The sequence below is a fragment of the Schistocerca nitens genome, chromosome 1, assembly GCF_023898315.1.
Source record: "Schistocerca nitens isolate TAMUIC-IGC-003100 chromosome 1, iqSchNite1.1, whole genome shotgun sequence".
Classification (NCBI taxonomy): Eukaryota; Metazoa; Arthropoda; class Insecta; order Orthoptera; family Acrididae; genus Schistocerca; species Schistocerca nitens.
This window is the reverse complement of record NC_064614.1, coordinates 1,245,308,789-1,245,333,367: the sequence shown is the minus strand read 5'-3', so window position 1 is coordinate 1,245,333,367 and position 24,579 is coordinate 1,245,308,789. Positions and strand designations below refer to the sequence as shown.

Genomic DNA, 24,579 nt, shown 5'->3' with positions numbered 1-24,579 from the left:
GCAACAGAGGAGGAGGAGGTGAAAATCTGAGTGTTTCTGTAATTTGCATAGTTTTTGCTCTACGATAACCTTCATCTTGCATGCTTATTTTAACATGATCCGATACTCACTGGGGAGATTCATCAATCTTTGATTGAATCAAATGGTTGATGTCTTTATGAGCTGCAAAGATTGAATGGAAACTACTGCTCTGCTGTATTTTCTGTAGGCATACATGATTTGCATGCTCATCTAGTAGCCGTAAGATGGAACCACAGAGAGATCTCTATGAATAACCTTCAAAATTAACATCAAATTAAATTTATTTATCAATTTTTAACATCCAGGTACAAAAGATACACACATAAAAATACTTAACAAATCGGTGCTTTAACAGTAATAAGCCACTGAAACATATGTATGTACACATCAAAACACTTTTTAATACATTAATAACAAAAAATATTTGTGGATTTCTTTTCCCTTCAGATGACTTGTCTTCTTACAAATATCAAAGATGTTCCAGTAAATTTATGTGGGTTAATTTTGTCCACATTACATTATATGGGGAGAAAATCTCCTTGAGCATGTTATGCATTTTCTGATTGGCAGTTTTGCTGTCCAGCTGCCGCTCTCCAGTTATTGCACAAAAACAATCTCTCACAAATAAGAAACATCTTCTTGCATAGCTTCATATATTCCATATTTCTGGACACGTGTTGTGACTAATACACCGTAAATGAATTCTCAAACATTGTTGTCAGATCCTCTTCAGTTTGTTCCAATGGAGCCAACTTCCTGACACGGTGCTGGAAAATAAATTATTAATTTAGAAACCAGAGCCTGTCAAAATCCAGAAAAAAAAAACATAAGCAATGCCTTAACTGACAGATTATGGAAAAATTTGATGTAGCAAATGTCAAACTAGCTGACAGTTTCTAAGTATAATTTTTTTACAAAATACCCATGACATTTCAGGAATTTATTCTCATTACAAACTCCAATATTTACATAGGTACTTTATATGATGTTTGTATGTGTGCTGTTCTGCCTCTCTCTGCCCTGCAGCCATCATTTTTGGTTTTAAGGTAATGTGTCACCTCTATTCCATATAGACACCTCCTCCCCCTACACACACACACACACACACACACACACACACACACACACACACACACACCATGTGAGATCAAAAATAAAAATGTGGTATTTTTTGCACAATATTTTAATTTCACACAAATGAATTGTGTCAGTGATAGTTTGTGTATGTGTGAATTTCTGCAAAATGGAGGCATCAACAGTATCTTAAAACCACAGATAATGCCTATAGACCAAGAGAGGTAGCTTAATAATGAGGACAAATTCTTTAAACAAATCAGGGTCGACATGAAGAAATACACAACTGGTCCACTGTTTCATTATTTAAATCATATTTCCTTTTCATGTGATCCCTTTAACACATTACATCATGAGCTATTACCATACATTTCCAACACACTCATATTGCAGAGGGGTGTACCTTCACTAGTCAACCAAAACATTTACAAAATAAACAAGAAAAAACTTAACACACAAGCCTACAACATTGGAATACGAGCTGAAAAACTTTTACTCTCCCATAGTGGATGGTTTGATATAAATAACAGATACCACAACTTCTGAAATTTTAGTTCTGAGAAAAAAACAAATAGATAGACTAGAGAAAAAGAGTTACTCATTACATGTGTGTATATTATGGTGTGATGCATGTTAATCTGTAGTGACCAACTCAGTTTATTCTGTGTGCCTTTGCTAAATGTTTGCGTAATTTAACATGTTCAACATATATTTTTAGTTTTTTCATTGTAGTTAGTTTGTTACGACTGATAACTTTGATGCTTTAATATGCTGTCAAGACACAACTGACCAGTGTTGCCTAATTAAGCACATAGGCTACAGTTTCACACAAGAGAACTGAGATAGAATTTGTTGTGTCTTGAACAGTCTCTCTCTCTCTCTCTCTCTCTCTCTCTCTCTCTCTCTCTCTCTCTCCCCCCCCCCCCCCCCAAATGTCTCTTCAGCCAGGGAACTAGGCTAAAAAGTGAAAGGTTTCTCAGAGCAGACATTTTTACATCTATACCTGTACTCTGGAAACCACAGAAATGGAGGGTACTTCCTGTTGTACAAGGTAGTAGAGCTTCTTCCAGATCTATTTGGATAACTGCTTGAATGCCTTTGTGTACACTGTAATTGGACTAATCTTGTCTTTGCAATACCTACAGAATTGATACATAGGAGGGTGTAGTATTTCCTCACTTAAATCTCATTCTTGAAATATTTTTAAGTAGGTTCTCCACGAGATAGTTTTACTCATATGTATCTTCAAGTGTCTGAGTTTAGTCCTTTCTGCATATTTAACACATGTTTCACAGGTCAAACAAACCTGTGATCATTCAAGCTGTTTTTTGTATGCATTAATGCTCTGTTAATCCAATTTGGTATGGTTCCCACATAACTGTGTAATATTCTGGGATTTATCATAAATATCTTTTAACTGATCTCCCATGGAGACTGGTTCACTGCCAGGTACTAAGAGAATCAGATTAAAGTCTGGCCTCTGCTTTACCTATGATCAATCCTATGTGATCATTCCATTTCATATTCCTACAAATTGTTACACCCAAGTATTTGTACGAGTTAACCCTACCAGTGACTCATAATAGGCATTGGTCATCATACGATACATTTTTTCATGGATACGAATTGTGTGTAGGGGTAAGCAGAAAACTCACGTGTACAAATCAGGACATATCTGGCATCTATAAGATCACTTCTAGCATCTATAAGATCACTTCTAGCCAGTGCAACATATTTTATATAGGTTTGAACAACAGAAATGTCACAATTTAAACAGTGTATGGACTAAAACAGGTAGGGGATATAACAGACAGAGTGCACTACATCCTCAAGAAAAGGCTGTGTGTTGAAAATTATTTGTGTATCACTAGACCACCTCAGAACTATACCATACATTAAGGAAGTCAGGAAAATGTTCCTACCTTGGTGCTAACTTTCAAATGATATAAATCACTGAGCCCTGTCATGTGATGTATGACTGTTGCATACAATGGATGAATTCAAGTAAAATGGACAGTGTAGCAACATTTGTAAAACCACTAACAAATAATCTGCAAAAGGCAGGTGAGAAGTTAAACTGTAATATCAATGTATATTTCAGATAGTTTGGCTACAATTGAAATCAGCAAATGTGCTTAATACGGGATCGTGACATATGGGAAACTTGATATGTTACAATGTGTTAATTTTAACTGATCATAGTATTTACAATGATACATATGTGGAATCCTGTTTATGCTGGTAAAGGGTATCATGTGAAAGAAGCTCAAACAGAAGTCTAGAGCAGAATACTGCTGATATTTTTGGAGTGTCACCTAAGAGTGTGCCAGAGATGCAGATGGTCCACAAAATCTAAGTCAGCAAGAAGTCCATGAGCTTGTTTCACTGATTTCATAGTCACAACTAAGTTTTTAATGAGGTGTTTTGTACAGAAACAGAGCTGGAGGCCTGAACTCCAGTGTAGCAAGTGTTATATGGAAGTGATGGCAACAACTTTTATGAGCTAGCACTATTCACACTTTGTGGAGAGAGATCTAGAACCACAGGAGGGAGAGGGGGGAAGGGAAGGGAAGGGAAGGGAAGGGAAGGGAAGGGAAGGGAAGGGAAGGGAAGGGAAGGGAAGGGAAGGGAAGGGAAGGGAAGGGAAGGGAAGGGAAGGGAAGGGAAGGGAAGGGAAGGGATGAGTTGGTAGGAACACAGAGGAAGATGGGCAGATAGGAGGAGAGGTGAATAGATGGGTAAGGAGAGGGAGAGGGAGAGTAAGAACAAAAATGAGGACAATGGCTTGGATTTGGAAAATAAGTAAATTGTACCTAGCAGTAGACACTCAAGTTTTGTAAGGTATGAGACACTTTTTACTCACTATGGGCATAGGCCACAAAAACTGCACTAACAAATCTGTCTCTATATGTACCAAAAACTTGAAAAGCCCATCATGTAAACAGTAGAAACTTTAACCTACAAAGTCAGTCTTCATATTATATGCACAATCAGACTGTATACCCGTTCTAATGAACAGTCCTTGGTGAAACATAAAAATTCAAGGAGAAAAGGTAGTAACTCACTATAGAGTTGTGTTGAGTGGTCAATATCCATACAAACAAGAGTGGAAACATTACTAACCTATCCTTTGGTGCCAGCTAGTGCAGAATACATACAAACCTGCACTTGCATAGGTAAAATGTACCAGTTGACAACAATGTAACAACACTGCACCTGTCACACAAAAGTAGTGAAATGCTAACAGAGTTTTACGACATATCTTTGAATTGGCTTCTAACACTACAGATCTTGCTCACACATTAAAACAGTGTGCGAGACTCTGGTGTCCTTTGTTCATGGCCATGGAACCACCAAATAAGGCATGCTTAAGGTGCATCTTACAGCTTCTACCTGCCAGCAGTTATTTCCCAAACTTTCTATAAGGGCTGTTGCTGACATTGTGGGACAGGTGGGTTGGCTCTGAGCACTATGGGACTTAACATCTGTGGTCATCAGTCCCCTAGAACTTAGAACTACTTAAACCTAACTAACCTAAGGACATCACACACATCCATGCCCGAGACAGGATTCAAACCTGCGACCGTAGCAGCCGCGCGGTTCCGGACTGCGCGCTTAGAACCGCTAGACCACCGCGGCCGGTGTGGGACAGGTGGTCTTAAAAAATAGGACAGAGGGGAGGGAGGAGCCATCACTTATATTGCCACTTCACTAAAATTATACAGACATAGTTCTGGATGATATGAGATACATGTATTGAAATATTTTGCTTTAATATTGAACTTCAGTTGCTAAAGATAGGGTATGTAAAACACTAGAAGAATAAGCAGGGAAAAGATAGTCAATTGTGCTCATGAAAGACTGCTATCATTCACAAAATAAGAAACCGTTCAATGTAAAATTCATATTGCTCATTTTTTTTATGAGCCATTTATGTTCCTATTTTCTGAGCATAGTGTCTTTATTCACCATTATGTATCTCCCTGTTGGAAGACTTACCTGTGGAACAGTGCCTTTAACTAAGTTAGGAACGTCATCTTTAGTGAAGCCAAGGGCAGACAAGCCATTATCTACTTTCATGATCTGCATATATTCTCTTACAGTATCTGCCAAGATTTTTCCTGCAAACAATCAGATACATGACTTGTGAAAAATGCTGTTTATCCTCTTAAAAACAAAGCAATTTGTTCAGTGTATCCAGACTAATGACAAAAATGTCAGTTAAACTACTGTATGAAAAAATGACTGAAAAAAGATTAAGAACATTAAAACCTGCATTGATCAGTGAAATAATTCACGATAGTATTTAAAGCTAAGATTAATGCAATACATCAATATCAATAATTATTTGGCATACTATTTCAACCAAACTCACAGGATAATGATACAAAGCCAGGTGCTCTCAAGCTGTATACAGACTAAAAGAGTAGATTATACATTACCGAAGAAGAAGAAGTATCACAATGTGAAGCAACACAGCATTTACCAAAAACCAAACAACGGTAAATAAGAGACTATGGTTTAAGGAACGTATGTAAGGACTTTTTGCAAAATCAAGTAATACTGTGCTTTCTGGTCTGTCAGGTACCACTTAAAGTACTTTCAGATGTACAATGAAAAATGAGAAATCAATCATAAAAAAAAATATTACAAAAAGACCTGCTACTCTTAAGTACAATGTATTTTTCCATCAGTCTTCTGGCTGGTAAAATGTGGCTTTGAACGAATTCCTCTCCTGGGTAAACCTCTTCATTTCTGAGTAGCACATTAACTCAACATACTCTATTTGCTGGATATATTCCAAACTCTAACTTCCCTTACAGCTTTCTCCTCTATAGCTCCCTATTGTGCAATGGAGTTATTCCCTGATACTCCATCATCTAGCAGCTGTTTCCCATATATTCATTCTGTCACTGATACTGCAAAAAACCTCAATTCTCATCTTACCAGCCCATAAGTCTCAGGACCCTTCTGTAGTGCCACTTCTCAAATGTTTCAAATCTGTTATTTTCCAGTTTTCCCATAATTCATTATTCACTTCCATACAATGATATGCTCCAAATTTACTTTCTCAGAAATTCCTTCCTCAAATGTAGCCCATTGTTTGTAACCAGTACACTTCTTTTGGCCAGGAATGCCCTCTTTGCCTACTCTAATCCACTTTTAACATCCTCCTTGCTTTATATGTCATGTGTTATTTTGTTTCCACAGTATTTTTCACTTCAACTACTTCACAGTCCCCAAATCTGATGTTGACAGTATCACTTATTTCATTTCTGCTACTCCTCATTACTCTCATCTTTCCACAGTTTACCTTCAATTTGTGTTCTCTACACATTAGACTGTTCATTCCATTCAAAAATTCCTTCAGTTCTTCCTCACTTTCACTGAGGATAACCGTGTCATCAGCAAATCCTACCATCAAATATGCTTTCATCCTGAATTTTAATTCCACTCTTGAAACTTTCTTTTATTTCCATCATTGCTTCTTCAAGGTATAGACTGAACAGTAGGGGTGAAAGACTGCATCCCCGTCTCGCACTTCATTCTTTGCCTTTCATTCTATTGTTCCCTGTTGTTTCTTGTATAAGTTGTGCATTACCCATCTTCCCATAGAGTTTACACCTACTTTCCTGAGAATTTGTAACAACTTTAACTATTTTATATTGCTGAATTCTTTTATAGGTCAACAAATTAACTCTTGCTTCCATTATAAACTGCTTTATCTTTCCCAAATCCAAACTAATTATTATTTCACAAATCCTCACTTTTCGTTCAATTCTTCTGTTTATTATTCTTGTCAGCAACTTAAGTACAGCAGCTGTTACAATGATTATTCAACAGTTCTCACATTTATATATCGATGCTATCTTTGGGATTGTGTAGATGTTATTTTTCTGAAAGTCTGATGGTGTGTCTTCAAACTCATATGCCACAGACCAACTTCAATAACCATTTGGGTGCCACTCCCCAAAATGATTTCATAAAGACTGATGGAATGTTATTTATTCCTTTAGCCTTATTTGACTGCAAGTCTTAGAAAGCTCTGTTAAACTCTGGCTCTAATACTAGATCCCCTATTCTTTCTTTACCGATTCCCATTTCTTCTTCTATCACACTACCAGACAGTCCCTACCCATTGTAGAGTGGAATTTTTCTTGCACTCTTAATATTGACATTTTTACCTTTGATCTCACTATAGATTGTTCTGACTATTCTATACAATGAATGTGTTGCATGATGACCATTTCCTTTTTTTTATTTCTTTGCATTTTTTCTGCAACCATTTTGCTAGGCTTCCCTGCATTTGCTATTTATTTCATTCCTAAGTCTCTTTTAATGCTGTATTTCTGCCCTGTCTTTAAAATTTTTTTATACTTCCTTCTTTCATTGATCAATTTAAATATTTCTTCTGTTGCCCAAGATTTCTTCACAGTCACCTTCTTTGTAATAAATGATGACTAACTGAAACCCTAAGCTGCCAACAGGTGTTGTTGATATACCTCGATGTGGACAGCTGAAAATGTGTGCCCCGACCAGGATTCGAACCTGGGATCTCTTGCTTACATGGTTACCCAGCCATTGACCTTCGTCTGTGCAAATGCGCACAGGTTGCCCAAACTCTTACGGAAATCGCCAAAGCGTGCGCGAGTAATGAGTGAATGGGCAAATGTGTATAAGGTACATTACATATGTAGAATTGTGGACAGTTGGGAGTGTGAGTCTCACGGGAAGAGTGCAAGGGATAAGTCCCTGCAGTCGCGCTATTCATCTGTGTCCTCGGTGGCTCAGATGGATAGTGTCTCTGCCATGTAAGCAGGAGATCCCGGGTTCAAGTCCCGGTCGGGGCACACATTTTCAGCTGTCCACATCGAGGTATATCAACAACACCTGTTGGCAGCTTAGGGTTTCAGTTAGTCATCATTTATTCCAGGGAAAAGCTGCATGGTCATCAACAGTATTCTGTTCTTTCAAGAACAGTTACTGTCTTCATATATACACCTTCTTTGTACCTACATTTGTCTGTCTAACTTCAGTGACTGCTCTTTTTAAAGATGTCTGCTCCTCTTCAACTAAATTGCCTACTGTGGTATTTACAGCTCTATAGCCCTAGAAATTTTAAAGTGTACATCACCATTTCTCAGCGTCCGAGTTCTTCCACACTGATTCTTTTGAGCAGTTCTCTTTAAGTTCAGCCTACTCTTCATTATTACTAAACTGTGATCTGAATTCATATCTGCTGCTGGAAAAGCCTTGTACCCAATATCTGATTTCAGGATCTCTGTCTTACCACATCTTAATCCTGTTGGACTCTTCCTTTGTCTCCAAATATGTTACTTCCTCTTGTGATTTTTTAACAGTATTTGCTATTACGAGCTGAAATTTATGGTAGAACTCAGTCTTCCTCCTTTCACATTGCTACTTGCATATTCTCCTGTATGTAACTTGCTTCTGTCCTCTCCTCTCCTCTCCTCTCCCCCCCCCTCCCCTCCCCTCCCCTCCCTTCTCGCTACAGCATTTCAACCCACCATGATTATTAGATTTTCTTCTTCTTTTACATAATGTATTAACCTTCAAACTCCTTCTGCTTCGTATGATGGCATGTGCACCTGAACTACTATTGTTCCGACTGGTTTGCTGTTAATTCTGATGAGAATAATACTATCACTGAACTGTTCATAGTAGCCCGCTCTCTGCCTAACTTTCCTATTCATGGTGAATCCTACTCTGATTATCACATTTACCTCTGCTGTTTGTATTACCCTACATTTGTCTGACCAGAAATTACCATCTTCCTTCGATTTCACATCACGGGCTCCTATTGTGTCTAGATTGCACCTTTGGATTTCCCTTTTCAGATTTTCTAGCTTTCCTATCACATTCGAAGTTCTGACAATCTCCATGCTCCGACTCATACAAGGTTACTCTTACATTGGTCTTTGGCTCTTTTTCTCATAGTCAACTCCCACTTGACATTCCTCTACCAGAAATCCAAATGGAGAACTATTCTGGAATCTCTTGTCAATGGAGAGATCATCGTGTATTATGAACATACATAACGTGACTTTAATGTAGTGGTTTCAGTTCCCTTCCGCATCATTGAGCCATTGATCTTGGCTGATTCTTCCACCTGTTAGGATCAGTTTCCCACCCAAATAGCAAGAAGGTATTCCTTTGCCTGCTCCTCCACCCTGTTTGACAAGGCTCTTGGCAGAACTACGGTGATTCCTTTTATCAAAAGTCTTTGGACATCATTGCTGATTTTTATTTATAATTTAAGCAGTGGCTGGATTCAAACCCAAGACCACGGACATACTGATTACGAGTCAAATGATGCAAATAAGACTCAAAGGAAAAAGAGGAGTGAAATGCAAAGAAGGAGTAAGGACGTAAAAGGAAGTGGCAGAGAGAAAAAACTTAAGGCTTAAGAACAAGAGATTAATTTTAATACATACAACTTATTAATCCATGGGATTCACGGAAAATGACGTGTTAGGGGGATCATGCACACAACACTTTTTCAATAGCCGTCATTAACAAGTAGACCAGCAGCAAACATACAAGTAAATCAGAGATGTGCTGTAAGGATTGTAAATCAATGTTGCCCAGACAACTATGTAATAGGTGTTCACAGGAAAATAACATTCAAGTAGAATTTGCCTTCTCCTCAAGGGGATCATCCATTCAAGTACAAATGTTTTTAACAAGCTGGTCACATAATGCAAAGAACTGACACTATGCAAATTAAAAGAAAATTAATCACACACCTTAACAGTCCCTCTGTGTACAAGTATTCATTTTTATGGATTACTACTTGTCATGCAGTTAACACTGGTCTTTAATGTTCAACAAAAACATAAGTTTTACAATGACCGAGTGTGTGCATATTATCTGTTATTCATGTTAAAGTAACAGTAATGACACAGCGGCTGTTAAGTAACACAGAGGAGGTAACTTCTCTTTCCTGCTATTTTTATTACATTCATTTCTGCACATGTAAGAGATAAAACACTGATGAGCCAATATGTCCTAACTATTGTAAATTGCGAGGCTAAATACTGCCTGGTGACACTGCAGGCATGTAACAGCACATAAATTATATAAGCAGAGGAGAGATAAATGGGACTCACTCCACCAATGATACAGGCTATGAACTGGGAAATTCATTGAAATAAGCAACTTTGATAAACTACCGTATTTACTCAAATCTAAGCCGCACTTTTTTTCCGGTTTTTGTAATCCAAAAAACCGCCTGCGGCTTAGAATCGAGTGCAAAGCAAGCGGGAGTTCTGAAAAATGTTGGTAGGTGCCGCCACAACGAACTTCTGCTGTCGAATATATGTAGCGCTACACAGGCATGGTTTGTAGGCACAAAGATAAATACTGGCACCAAAACCTCTGCGTCAGTAAATAAATTTGTTTTTTTTTTTTTTTTTTTTTTTTAAAAAAAAGGTGGAAGACGGGCTTTTTTTCTCCGCCCCGAGTTTCGACCACTGCATTTTCATACATTATCCAATGAAGTAAATACAAACTCCGTATTGTTCATCTTCGAATGTAGCAGAATTTCAATGTACTACGAAAATCTGACTGGCATGACTGTTTGGGATGTTTGTCAATATGGCCAACTCTACGTTCTGAAATTTTTCCTACCTGTGACAAGAGATGGTTGCTAATAGGAACTTTTATGAATTGTGAATCACATGCAGTATTCTCTTCACCATAAGAATAATACGAATATAAACATTTTCCCATGTTTTCTTTTGTGTTTGCTGCTATCTCATTTAAATCTTGTCTGCCTAATAAACTACGAAACTAGAGTGAGACAACAGCAAACGCGGAAGAATATATGTATCGTGTCCTGTTTATATTCGTATTAAGTGATACAGTCAGAAACGAAGCACGTCAACTGACTAGATTTTCAAATCTAAGATGACACTAATTTCTGTGCAGAATTTGATGTGCTAAAGAAGCGGCCACAAAGATTTTCAAACGGAGAAAAATTTTCGCTAAACTCTCGTTCAGAACATGTCCTATCATACGCAGTCTATTATTTAGTTCTTGTTGATCATTATCAAAGAAACAGCAGTGTAAGTAACAACAAATAGCAGTCTCTTGCCATTGTTTCGCTAATGAGACGATTCCTCTCTCTCTCTCTCTCTTTTTTTTTTTTTTTTTATTGTTAGCGGCAGTAGCGCGCACAAAAGCAAGCCATGCCGCGAGCGGCGACAGTCCGTAAACACGCACTATCAGAATGCGACAAACAATGCATGACACAATACAGTAATGCATTTTCAGCTTAGAGTGACGTAAACACCTATAACAAAGAAAACGGCACTTATCAGATCGAAGCAAAATAAGCAGTAGATTCAAACCAGACGAAGCACGTGAAAAAGGAAGAGTACCTGTATAAATACGGGCGGAGCACCTGACGCATAGCAATGGCTACCTGGTAAAGCTTAACTGCTAAGCTTACGACTCGAACCAAACTACTGTAGCCGTATCGTCATTCATTCGACCTCAATTGTCTCTCATATTACAATGGACCAACTTTGTTTCGATTTGGAGGTGCGGCCTAAACCTCCTCTCTCCCCTTGAATTTTGAGTCTCAAATTTCAGGTGCGGCTTAGATTCGGGAAATTTTTTTTCCTTTATTTCGAGTCTCATTTTTCAGGTGCGGCTTAGATTCGAGTGCGGCTTATATTCGAGTAAATACGGTACTTATTATGGCCTGGCACATGAGAACAAGCATCTCAGAAATGGCGAAGCTTGCCAGCTGTTCACATGCTATTGTCATAACCATGTAGTTGAAGGACGGTAAAATCATGAGTAGGTGAGAAGGTGAGAAGGTGTTGGATGTCCACACCTTATTGCAAAATGTGGAGGTTGGAGGCTTGCCTGCTCTGTAAGGCAAGATAGGTGGCAATATGTGGCAGATCTGATAGGGTATAGCTCTGCTGCAGGCACAAGTGGTTTGAAGTACATGCAGCACACAGTTTAATACTGAGCTACACAGCAGAAGACCCCTATGTGTCCCTATGTTGACCCAACAATATTGATGTTTACGATTGCAGTCAGCACAGAATCATTGAGATTGGACCGCAGATCAAAGGAAACGAGTCACCTGGTTGGACGAATCACATTTCTCGTTACACCATATCAATGATCATGTACTGATATGCTGTCATCCAGACAAGTAACTGCTCAAAACAGGCACCGTGCTACAGGTGCAGGCTGCTATGGGGGGATATTCACCTAGACTTCCATGGGACATGTGGTAGTGATCTAAGGCAATGTGACAGCTCTGAACTAGTGATGTAACTGTGGACCACCTGTGTCCCTTCAAGCTTAAAGTCTTCCCTGACAGTGATAGCATCTTCCAGCAGGATAACTGTTCATGTCACTAGGTCCATATCATGCTACCATTGTTTGATTAACAGGACAGCAAACTTGCGCTGATGTCATTGCCACCAAATCTGCCTGATCTGAACCTAACCTAACACATCTGGGAAGACACTGAGTGTCAAGTCCAGAAACACAAACCATCAGCCCATAATTTGTAGGAATAGTGAAATCTGTGCAAAGGCATTTGGTCCCATATACCTTGGGAAACCTACCAAGAACTTTTTGAATAAATGTCAGGAAGAACTGATGGATTGGGCTCCAAAAGAGGGGCCACTATAACATTAAGTAGGTGGTATAATTTTTTTGACTCATCAGTGCAGTATTCAGGAGATAAACTAAAGTTAATTCTTAATGTAGTGCACAACATTTGGTTCTAGTAATTGCTTCTCTTCAGTTAAGTGTATTTTGGGTCATTCCCATTTCCGAAGTCTTTCCCTCTTCTCTAAACCTAACATCACTACTGCAACACACAGAACTGATAACTTATCTTGCACCACTGACAAATCAGCTCTAAGTTTCTAGAAAAGGTGCTCTATTTCTAATACATTGTAGCAGCAGTGATAATCACAGCATCTCCAAAAGTTGGTTGGTTGGGTGGAGAAGGGACCAAACTACACGGTTATCAGTCCCTCCAACCTTGGATTAATTAAAACCGATAAAATCCCACATTAGAAGAGGGAACTACAATGTCCATAAAATGATAAACTATGGAGAGGAAAGGAAAGGAAGGTAAAGGGCGGAAGAAGTGAGGGAAAGAAAGTGGCTGACAGGGGCGTGAAGGAAGAAGCACAGGAGACAAGAGGTACGCTCAAGACATAACAGACCCCATAAGGAAGGGAGTGGGAAGGTAGAGGGCCAGGGTGAACCACCAACCCCAGTTAAAACCAATCCAGTTGGGGCAAAGGGGAGGGGGGTGCGCAGGGGGGGGGGGGGGGGGGGGCAGTGAAAGGGCCTGCCATCCCCTCCACTCACTGATAAGGTGAAAGGTCCTTCCCTTAAACAAAGTGATAAAAACCCCCATCATGAATAAAACGTAAAACGAGATCCGCCGCTAAGGCATTGTCAGCCAACACCAGGGGTAGCAAGTCTGGAAAGCTAGAAGTCCGTCGCAGGGTAGCTAAGTTGGGGCAGTCAAATAAGATGTGAGCCACAGTCAACATCAATCCACGACAGAGAGGGGGGTTCTCATGACGAAGGAGATAACCGTGAGTCAGCGAAGTATGGCTGATGCGGGGCCAGCATAGGATGACAGAGGCCTTACAAGAGGCTCGTAAGGAGGACTGCCACAGAGTTGTAGAATCCTTAATCGCCCCGAGCTTGTTCGGCGAAGAAAGTGTGTGCATCTGCATTCTGCATCCAAAAGGCCCAAAACCTGACAACGTTATGCCGAGCGAAGGTCTATTTCTGGAATGCCAATAGGAAGAGATGGACTGTTAGTAACTAATTTAGCCAGTTGATTGGCAATTTCATTACCAGGAAACCCAACATGGCCTGGGGTCCAAATGAAAACCACCGAGCACCCACGTTGAGCAAGGCAGGAGCGGGTATGGTCCAGTGCACGCAAGATGGCTACTAATTCTGCAGTTAAAACACTACAGCCATCCGGCAAGGAACAAAGTTGTGTGTGTCACGCATAGGTGTAAGCAAAACCAGTACGGCCAGCAACCATGGAGCCATCAGTATAGATCACTTCTGAACCTGGAAAAGAACTGAGGAGACAGTAGAACTGGTGGTAAAGTGCCATTGGAGGGACAGACTCCTTTGAAGCGAGTGAAAGATCAAGACAGAGCTGCGGCCGAGAGACGCACCATGGAAGGATACTTGTGTGGGTGGAGAAAAGAGGTGGTAAAGGGAATTGCTGGAGCTCAGAAAAGCGCGACTGAATGCGGATAGCCATGGTAAGCCCTCACCGTGGCCGCTGCTGTGGCAGGGTGATCTCCGTGTCTGGATAAAGGAGACTATAATTAGGGTGCTTTGATTTGGGGTGCAGCAAATGCGGAGCACATAAGATATCAGCTGTTGTTGGCGCAAAACTCGCAGTGGTGGAATCCCCACCTCTGCAAGAAGGTTAATTACAGGGATAGTCCAGAAGGCACCAGTCAGAAGTAGGACCCCACAGTGGTGGATGGGGGTCTAGTATCTGCGATGTCGAAGGCAACGCAGAACCATGGACAAGACTTCCATGGTCTAAAAGAGACTGGACCAATGCTTGATACAATCGCAGGAGAACAGAGCAGTCTGCACCCCAGATGGTATTGCACAGACACCAAAGAACATTGAGATGGGACCAGCACATCCTCTTCAGCTGGTGAAGACGAGGGAGCCATGTCAACTGGGCATTGAAGATCAGACCCAAGAAGTGATGGGTGTCCACCACCTCCAGGGGCTGGCCATCAAGGAACAGTTCCAGAAGGGGATGGACTGTATGGTAATGGCAGAAATGCACGACACACGCCTTGGCCACTGAAAATTGAAAGCCATGGGAGAGAGCCCATGAGTGCACCCGGCAGATTGCCCCCTGTAGACGGCATTCTGCAGTGCTCATTACAGAGGAAGTGACGTAGATACAAAAGTCGTCAGCACACAAAGAGAGAGATACTGTTGGCCCAACAGCTGTCACCAGACCATTAATGGCTATGAGAAAGAGAGGGACGCTCAGCACGGAACCCTGTAGAACTCCTTTTTCTTGCTGATGGGGAGTGCTATAGGAGGCGTCAACTTGGACCCGAAAATCGCGACAAGAAAGGAAGTCACAGATAAAAACAGGCAGAGCGCCCTAAGGCCCCATTCGTGAATGGTGGTGAGGATACGGTGACGCCACGTGGTGTCACAGGCTTTATGCAGATCAAAGAAGACTGCAAGGAGGTGTTGCCGATGGGCAAAAGCCAACCAGATAGACTCCAAGTGGACCAAGTTATCCACCACAGAGTGGCCACAGCGAAAACCACTTTGAGTCGATGACAAAAGGCCGCGGGATTCAAGGATCCAAAAGAGCTGCCAACTCACCATGCATTCAAGGAGCTTGCAGATGGTGTTGGTAAAGTTAATTGGATGGTAGCTACCCAACTGAAGAGGTGGCTTCCCTGGCTACAACATCGGAACAACAATACTTTCCTGCCACTGGGTAGGAAAGACTTCCTCACTCCAAAGACCGCTGAAGAGGGTCAAGTATACGATGGTGGCCAGCCACCAATAAGTGTTGGAGCATTTGGTTATGTATCCGATCCAGTCCAGGAGCAATGTCGGGACAAAGGGCGAAGGGACTGGCACATCCCCACTTGCTGAATGGGGCATTATTTGGCTCCAAGCAGAGAGAAACAAAAGACAAAGGCAGTCATTCTGAGCGCTCTTTGAGGAGAAGCAACATGGGTGGATACTGAGCTGATGCCGAAGCTTGAGCAAAGTGTTGAGTGAAATTTTCTGCTCCGAAGTCCAGATTGGTGAGCTACATATCATTCCCAGCAAATCCGTTCAAATGGCTCTGAGCACTATGGGACTTAACATCTATGGTCATCAGTCCCCAGCAAATCTGTTTCTAAAGTCTGATTGCGTAGCGGGCCCAGGCATGGAATCATTTAAAGACCAGAAGAAGAGCAGTGGAAGAGTGCTGCTTGAAGTGTTGAAGAGCATGGCGGCGGTCTTTTATGGCTGTGTAGATTCATCAACACTGTCATACGGCAATTCAGGGTACGGGGGGGGGGGGGGGGGGGGGGAGGGGGGGGAATGGGAGCAGAGGAGAAGGCACCCCAATCAGCCTTAGATATGGCCCACCTGGGAGGGTGACAGAGCGAGAGACACTGAAGGAAGATCAGAACAATCGGGTAATGATATATGAAGGTAGTATTTGTACCTGAAAGAACAAATACCATCGATGACCATGCAGCTTCTCTAGAATGAAATGATAATTAAATCAACACCCCAGCTGCAAACAGGCGTTAATATACATTAGGCACACTACGTATGTAGTGGTGTGGACATGTTGGGAATATGGGGGCTTACAGGGAATGTGAAAGGTGCACTATCCTCTGTGCCCTCGGTGTCTCAGATGGACAGAGCATCTGCCATGTAAGCAGGAGATCCTGGGTTTGAGTAACGGTCGGGGCACACATTTTAAACATGCCCCCAATTATGTATATCAACTTTTGTTTGCAGATGGGGGTGTTGATTTAATTATCATTTCAATCAGGTAATGGTCGCTGTCACGTAAGTTATCGTGGACACTCCACTGAATGGAGGGAAGAAGGCCGGGACTGCAGATGGTAGAGAAAGTGCTGTGCACCACACTAAAGTGTGTGGGAGTGCCTGTGTTTAGTAAACAGAGGTCAAGCCCTGCCAGAACAGCTTCAACTGTCCTGCCCAGGGCAGTAGTCGTATGACTATCCCAAAGAGGGTTGTGAGTAGCAGGAAGGGAGAATGGAGTTGTTGAAGGGTGATGAGGGCAAGGGATGTGGGCAGCTGTCAGGTGGGAGGTAGAGGTAGCAAATTGAGATTGGAGTCATCAAATGGACACTGACAGCAATGGCTTCCAGAGTGGTATGGAGGGGAACCCACTTACTACCCTTGCAGACCAAGGTGCAAACACAACCAGAAGCCCGCAAGGGAGCAATGCGGTTCCGACAAAGCGTGGAACCCACGAAGGGTGGGTGAGTAAGAATTGACAAAATGAGTCTCCTGGAATGCAATACAAGCGGCAGAGTAGAAGGAAAGAGGGAGCTGCAACTCTAGAAGGTGATGCAAATAGCCATTACATCCCCACTGAAGGATTCTCAAGCCAGAGTCCAAATGGGAAGCAAATGAGCCGGAGTTGGTCACACTGCTGAGTCGCCATCCGTCACCGATAAGGATAGGTCAGACTGTTGGTTCATTGCCTGGAGGAGGGGAAGGCTGCACCTCAGGGGGTACCAGAGGGGCCTTGTTCTTGCATTTCTGCTCCTTCTCTCGAGAAGGAAGAGAAAGGCAGGCTTCAGCGAGGGCGGGCACGGAATTACACCGGGCAATCTTGGCACCCACCGGCTGCAGATCGCACTGCTGATGTGGAGCAGCAGATCGCCTTTCAGAGGGATGCCGGGAAGAGGAGTCCCGGGAGGGAGCTCCAGTACTGGCGGCTGCCAAAGGAGGGGAGCATTTCTCCAGCGGGGGAGGGGGAGCAGCACCCGAAGGGGTGGGTATGGGTACTGACAGGGAGGGGGAGAGGCTGAAGGCATGGGGTGAATGGGGTGGGGCCGGAGGGGGGGGGGGAGAGAACACATTTTGGAAAGATCTTTTGATGGTACGCTGCATATTTTTGCATTATGAAAGTATAAATACGAATTCCACCAACACGAAAAGTTAATAGTTTAAGTTAATATACATAGTGTTGCTACAAGAAATGCAAAGCTTTCACATATAATACTTGTCTCTAAGATTAATAAGCTACAAGAGAAGCTAATCTTTCACATATAATGTTTATATGTTTAGCACATGTTTCACTTTTAAGATACATCACACAAATATGTCAGTAAAATTTTTACTACCGACATAAATCTCTGATCATCTTGGCTCGAAATTCTTATAAATGGCTCGTCATCAAAGAGTTGATTTTTAAATGAGAGCAAACGCTCTGTGATTTAAGAAATTCATCGTACATAGTTCATCTTGCGTAAAAGGAAATTTACCTTGAAAATAACACTTTTCGAACCACAGTTCGCAATATTTTCCCTCGACCTGTTAGAAATAGATTCATTTCAGCAGTTGCCAGAGAGCGCCAGATAAGAGACGTCACCACATTTGTGCAGCTACTGTGATGTAGGAAGCCTGTATGTTCATACATGTAAAACATTAAAAGATCTTTCTTACACTATGTCATACAAGAAACAAGCCATCAGAGGGTACTCCAAGAGCGTCAGAATTTCGTGAACGATACTAAAATGCATAGTTCACCTTAAAACGCACATTTCTATGTCAAGATCCCCAATGACGTAGGCCTCAACCTGATACTAAGCTTTTCGGTATGGTTTTCGGGACGTAAATTTTCTTGGAGTACCAATACTTTATCATCTCATGTTTGGTTCTTTATTATGGCATAATGCCATATGTGCTAGACAATGAGAATATGCACTTGAAATGCAACTAACAGTTGAAACTAGCCAATAGTGTGGAATTAAACACTTCGTTTCAAATAAGTTTACTGCCTCAGTAGGAAAGCTTAATAAAAGCCAAATTTCTTTAGTAAACCAACAAAAATAACTTTTGTTCTGCAAGGTTATTAATGCTCGACTGTCAGACAGGTGGAAATAAAATAAAATCTGAAACTAGTAACATATTTTGGCCTTCCGTAATTATGTGAATGTACTTTAATTCACTTGATATCTCCCAGCCACGGAAATCCGTCTCAGTTTCATTTGACGTGAGAGCAGTAAACGAAGAGGAAACAGAAAAATCACTAAATGTAAACACAGGTCATGTTGTGACTCCCCCACCACCTCCCACTATAACTCAGACGGCTCTGCACATCAGAACGTAAAAAAAATTAAAAAAGAACGACTTTTCAAAAATAAGTTCATTTTGTAGCGCACATCTTTCTGGAGAGTCCAATACATAAAATATATATCTTCGAGGAAATGTGAGAGATGTTATTGGTCGTAAGTGTCCTGAAGTGCAACATTCTTATACCTCACGCCACTGTATTTTGCTCTGTGGAACTCAAAAGTGTATATTTTGTAATGGATGCCATTAAACTATTTCAGGACAGTGGAAATTAAAATGTCCTGTAGTGCCTCTCCTGCTTTGAGTTGGCCTGTTTGACACCCCGACTTTTAAAAAAAAAAAAAAAACACCACGCAATTAATATTGGATGGGATTATTTGTAACCAGGAGAACAAGAACTCTTCAGAAAATCTGGACTCTTTATTGCCTATTAGCTAATAACTTGCTCTTCTGTGCAACATAAAATTAAATAAAATTAAATATAGGATACCTAAAACCAGTTATGATAAGAGACAGGCAAGACAGTACACATTTCTTCAATCCTTAGGTCCTAGCAATTTTTCTCTCCAATCTTGCTACAGCTTTACATGGCATGCTTTCCTTTCTGCGAAAGTGTTAAGGTTCCCTCTACCAGAGGGTACTTATCAGTCAAGATAACATGATCTAAGTTCTAGCACTCCATTCACGAGCACATTTCATGTATCAAGTGGCAATCAAATGGCACAATTTCTGTTCCATTTTGTTTTTGTTTACTACTGGTTCATCTTTTGAAACAGCAAAGGGACTTGTTTATTTGTATTTAGAAATGGAAAGGTTGCTCTTCGAAAACGATATCTTTAATAATATCGCATAGTTAGATTATATTAGATTAGATTTACTTGCATTCCAGTTGATCCATAGTTGGCAACACAAAGATGAAAATTGCATAGAAAATATTCAGAATTATTTCACGACATCAAAACACTACAACAGATCCCACAACACGCTTTTGCTCACAATTGTTAACCCCGCCATTGCTTTTAGTCTACTTGTAATAGAGGTACAAACATGCCAATAATACGGAATGGTTGCCAGGGAGTGCTTATCACTGTTTTGTAGATCACCCTTTGTGCAAACCACCACATCTAATAAAGCACAAATTCTAATCAGTTTACACCTCACGGAAGGTAATTATTATTGACAGTTCTGTTGCTCTGGAAAGGACAGCATGTGGGATGTTGAGCTATGCAGAAATGAAAACAACAGCTGACAAGTGACAGCTGTTGTGTGTGTCAAACTGACCTTAGGGTTGATGACCAAAAGAACACGTGATATCTGACACATCTACTTATTCCATCATTTAGTAACAATGTGATTATGTCAATACAAAAATAAATTCCCCTAGCAGGCGAACAACTTAGCAACAGATCACATTGATAAAATGCTGTATTGTTCTTTTGACGTTGTGGATCTGAAATTCTAATTTGGAGATACTAATTCATGCTTCTTGTGGTTTTCATCAACCACTTACAAAATACCACAATAATTCCTTTCCCAAATAACCCAATAAAATCTCCTCCAAACATTAAGTTGGACCTCCACTACAGATATCCTCACAGCCAATGAGAAATTAAATCCAACCAGTAAAGAAAAAACACACATACCTCCATCTGCCCTCTTAGCATTTCTTACATCAGTTCCTAGGATACCCGCTGCTTCAATATGTCTGTCAGGGCATGCTGGTCCCGTAAAGTTGAAGACTGCCGGTGCACTCATTACAACAGACAAGCCATGTGGAATGATGGGATGATCCTTGCTAAAATCAGTGACAGACAGAAGTATAAATAAATTTTATTATCAACAAAAATTTAAGAAACAATTCTTACACTACTATTGAATAATTTCAGATCAGGATAGCCAGCCAAATTAAAATACAGATTATTACTTAAGAAATACAGTTGAAAATTCTGCGACTCAAGAATAGTAAAAATGAGAAAAAGAGGAAATAATTATCCACTCACTCATGTAGTTATAAGTAGTGGATCAATAGTACGGATGGTAAAGTAGATTTTTTTTGACATGACAAAATAATCTTTCTAACAATAAAGACCATCAAAATATAGTACACTAGTGCCATGCCTACTGAAAATGCAAAACTGTGGTGGCAACATGCAACAAGGTCAAACTGGCATGTGGTGTTTGACATTTTTGCATATGCATATGATTAGCATTTTAACACATCTGCACAAAATAGGAAGGAGTTATATCATCTATATTTTGTAGATAAAGAAAGATCACTCAGCAGGTTTCTCATTCACAAATTGTGTTTGAATGTTGTTCGTTTGCGAGAAGATTGTGTTATCCCTCATGCAAAAATGATGATTGTCTTCCAGTACATGTCTTAATTCTATAGCAGCAAGATTGTGATCTACAGGGACTGCTATTAATCGTTCTGCGATTTTGCTGCTCGCGTGGTCCGTATCCCACAACTGTCATGTGAATATTGAACCAATGGATTAAGAAACGCCATATTCAACACCATGCAGGATTTTAATGATGCCACATGACGTGCCCGAGAGGATTGACTTATTGTTTGCTAAGCCATGGAAGATGGAATAGCCCTGTCATGCAGCTTGAGTCAGAAAATGAGCTCGTTTGCAGCAATAGAAGTGTCCAAACAAACTGTGTCTATATCTAGAGCGTCATGTGCTGTGAACATGATAACCACTGTTGTGGGTGTCTGAAGTGGCAACAGAGGGAGGTGTGTCAACAGTGGTGCACCCAACATCCACACTGGTCACAGGAGCGCCACCACATCACGTTTTCAGATGAGTCCTGCTTTTGTGATCATCATCATAATAGGCATGTTCATGTGTGAAGGTTCTAAAGAAAATGGATGTTGCCTGAAGGCATTTGTCACATTCATACGGAGGTGTGGTCAGATGGTATGGAGCACCGTTGAGTGCACTACGCTATCTCCTGTAGTACATGTAACTAGTAATTTGGACACTAGGCATTACATTTCCAATGTGACGAGGCCAGTGACTGTACCCTATCTCCAAGGACTCTGTGACATTTTCTTTCAACTAAATAACAGAAGGGAGCATGTTGCCTTTGCAGTGCTGGTGCAGACGGTTTTCAATTGTTGCCCAGCCCAGCACATTCTTCAGATTCCTCACCCATTGAAAACATCTGCTCATATATTGCTGAGAAACTGGCATTCTGCCATTTGTCAGTCACTATGATTTATGAACTCAAGTACAGAGATGAAGCGGTATGAAATGGCATATGAGTATCTGTTATCCAAACTCCGTATGTCTATGCCCTGCCTTGTTAGAGCCATTGTAGCTGCAATAGGTGGCAACTGTATGTACTAATTTTCACACTCTGAATACCCTCACATCACTTACAAATTTATTCGTGTATTGTTGCTCAGGAAGTAAAAGTTCGTTACATGCTATGCTTCATGGTGTTGCAACTTTAATGGTCAGTAGTGTATTTTCCTGTACAAAACTGCACTTAGCCTTATTTGCAAACTGTTCACTGTGAATGACAATACTCTTTATGGAAAAGTACACTTCATTGGGACTGGTGACAAAGTGTATAAAATACAAATGAGTAATAAAAAGAAGACTACTTTAAACTGTTCGCAGAATATTGATACGGAAACAACATTCTTAAGTGAGTAGAGCTCATGGTTCTCTGTTACAGATCCTCTGAATGTAGAACAAGAGAAAAGTACTAGCTGTTTTTAGGAGTGATATTATTATGGCCTACCCAATGAAAACAGAAATGATAGAATACTATTTTTTAAAGTAGCTATGCTGTTTTTGTATATGGATTTTAGTCAAACTCTACAATATATTTATGAATATTTAATCATTAGTTATACCTAATTTGTGTGTTGCCTGCAGTTTTGTTTACTATGTTTTCAGATAACTGACAGAAATATTGCAGGGAGTTGATAACATAACCCTAACATCCAAAAAACTGAATTTCTAGATAATATGACACTAAATTCAGCTGTTTAACACTTTAGTTTGTTCCCCTGATATCTTAGATAATAAGGAAAACTGAAATGACACAAAAGTTTAATTTTTGGTTGGGAATAATGAAGAAAATCCAGTCTATAAAAATAATCTGTATGTAGTAAAATTGCAGTGTTTCAGATATATGTCATAAGTAAGGTAACTTTCAGTTCTGGAAACAAGTCGGTAAAGTAATCAATGTGAATTCTTTTTATCCAGTAGTCTCTATTGTGTAACATTCTGAAGTAGCTCAACCTTAAATGGAAACTAGTTCTACAAATGCAATTTATGGTAATTAATTTTGATGCTAGGTTGCCTGCACATTATATTTAGGATATTATGATGCGATATTATACTTGCACCACAGATCTGGTTATTTGCAGCATATTTCATTATAACTAGTACTGTCACAAAGACATTCACAACAAAAAATATGGGATGATCAATAATTACCTAGTCCTTACTCTCAGCTGATAGAAATGCTGCATATAAAAATAAGAAAAGCAACATTTGAGGGGAGGAGCTATAGGGCAATAGGGGCAGGAAAGTGAAAGCCTGTTTATTTTGAGAACTCACTATCTTTCTTTCACATAACATTTTATTCTTCTGTATTTTTAAAGATTCCTTTAAACATATCAGTACTTGATCACTGCAAACACTAATCATCCTCTACATGATAATGTCCAGGGATGGTAGGAATTCATTTTCTTTCATTTGTTCATAAAGATGATTTTGCCATTGTTATAACTTCAAGCTGAACAAATATATTTCAAGGACGACGCAATACATGAAAGTCACAGATCAAGTAAACAAAGCAAGATGTGTGGCACTTTTAAAAGTCAAATCATAACTGAGTTTGAGTCTAATGGCCACTGGCTGGCTGGCCGCTTAGGTGGCGCTGCTGCTGCATGGCTGGCAGACAGCGCCGTATGTAGAGGACGCGCGTAACTGCGCGGCAGCACTTTGAAAGATCGGCGAGTCACAACAGCCATATATGCCATTGAGGAGAGAAAGGAATTTAATATGGTTCCAGGAAAAACTAGTGCAAAATACCAAGTACAAATAGGGCATTGTCCAAGCCAACTTAAAATAATAGTACTATGATTGCTCATATGCTGCTGCAGTACTCTGTGTGTTATGTAGTTTGATATTTGTCTCCGGCTTATGAGGAAGATACAATACATAAACATCTCACGCACCATATTTTGCATTTTCAATGCGGCAGTACTGCTAGATTACTTCAGTAATCGTTTGTAGATCAACAAATCCCACAATGGCTTACAAATTGCCCTGTAATTATCTCTTACAGCGGTAAGTACATCACATACCTGTAACCGTCAGGTTTGTAATCTTTCACATTCCCAGATATTGCATATGACAGACCATGGCAAAGGTGCACCCCGGCATTACCGAAGCCAACGCCTGCCATTACTGATGCCAAGTGCATGGCAGATCGGGCCTCGACGTCATCTGGCTGGTAAACCGACCTGAACAAGACATATTGTTAGACTTAAATTTCTCTGATATTTTCTAAGTAAAAGTAAAATTAAGGTACAGGAGAGAGAGAGAGAGAGAGAGAGAGAGAGAGAGAGAGAGAGAGAAATTTATA

The 24,579-nt window shown here is 40.4% G+C and overlaps 1 protein-coding gene across 1 annotated transcript in view; it reads right to left on the bottom strand.

Moving 5' to 3' along the window:
* Nucleotides 1–284: 284 nt before the first annotated feature.
* The window catches only part of LOC126201874 (probable hydroxyacid-oxoacid transhydrogenase, mitochondrial), a 62,208-nt gene continuing 37,913 nt past the window's right edge, over nt 285–24,579 (bottom strand). The window contains exons 7-10 of the mRNA XM_049936819.1: nt 24,299–24,457; nt 20,607–20,758; nt 5,095–5,216; nt 285–788 (exon numbers count right to left, since the gene is read on the bottom strand). Of these exons, the coding sequence (XP_049792776.1) occupies nt 705–788; nt 5,095–5,216; nt 20,607–20,758; nt 24,299–24,457 (517 nt within the window). The 3' untranslated portion in view covers nt 285–704. The remainder of the gene's footprint in view (nt 789–5,094; nt 5,217–20,606; nt 20,759–24,298; nt 24,458–24,579) is intronic.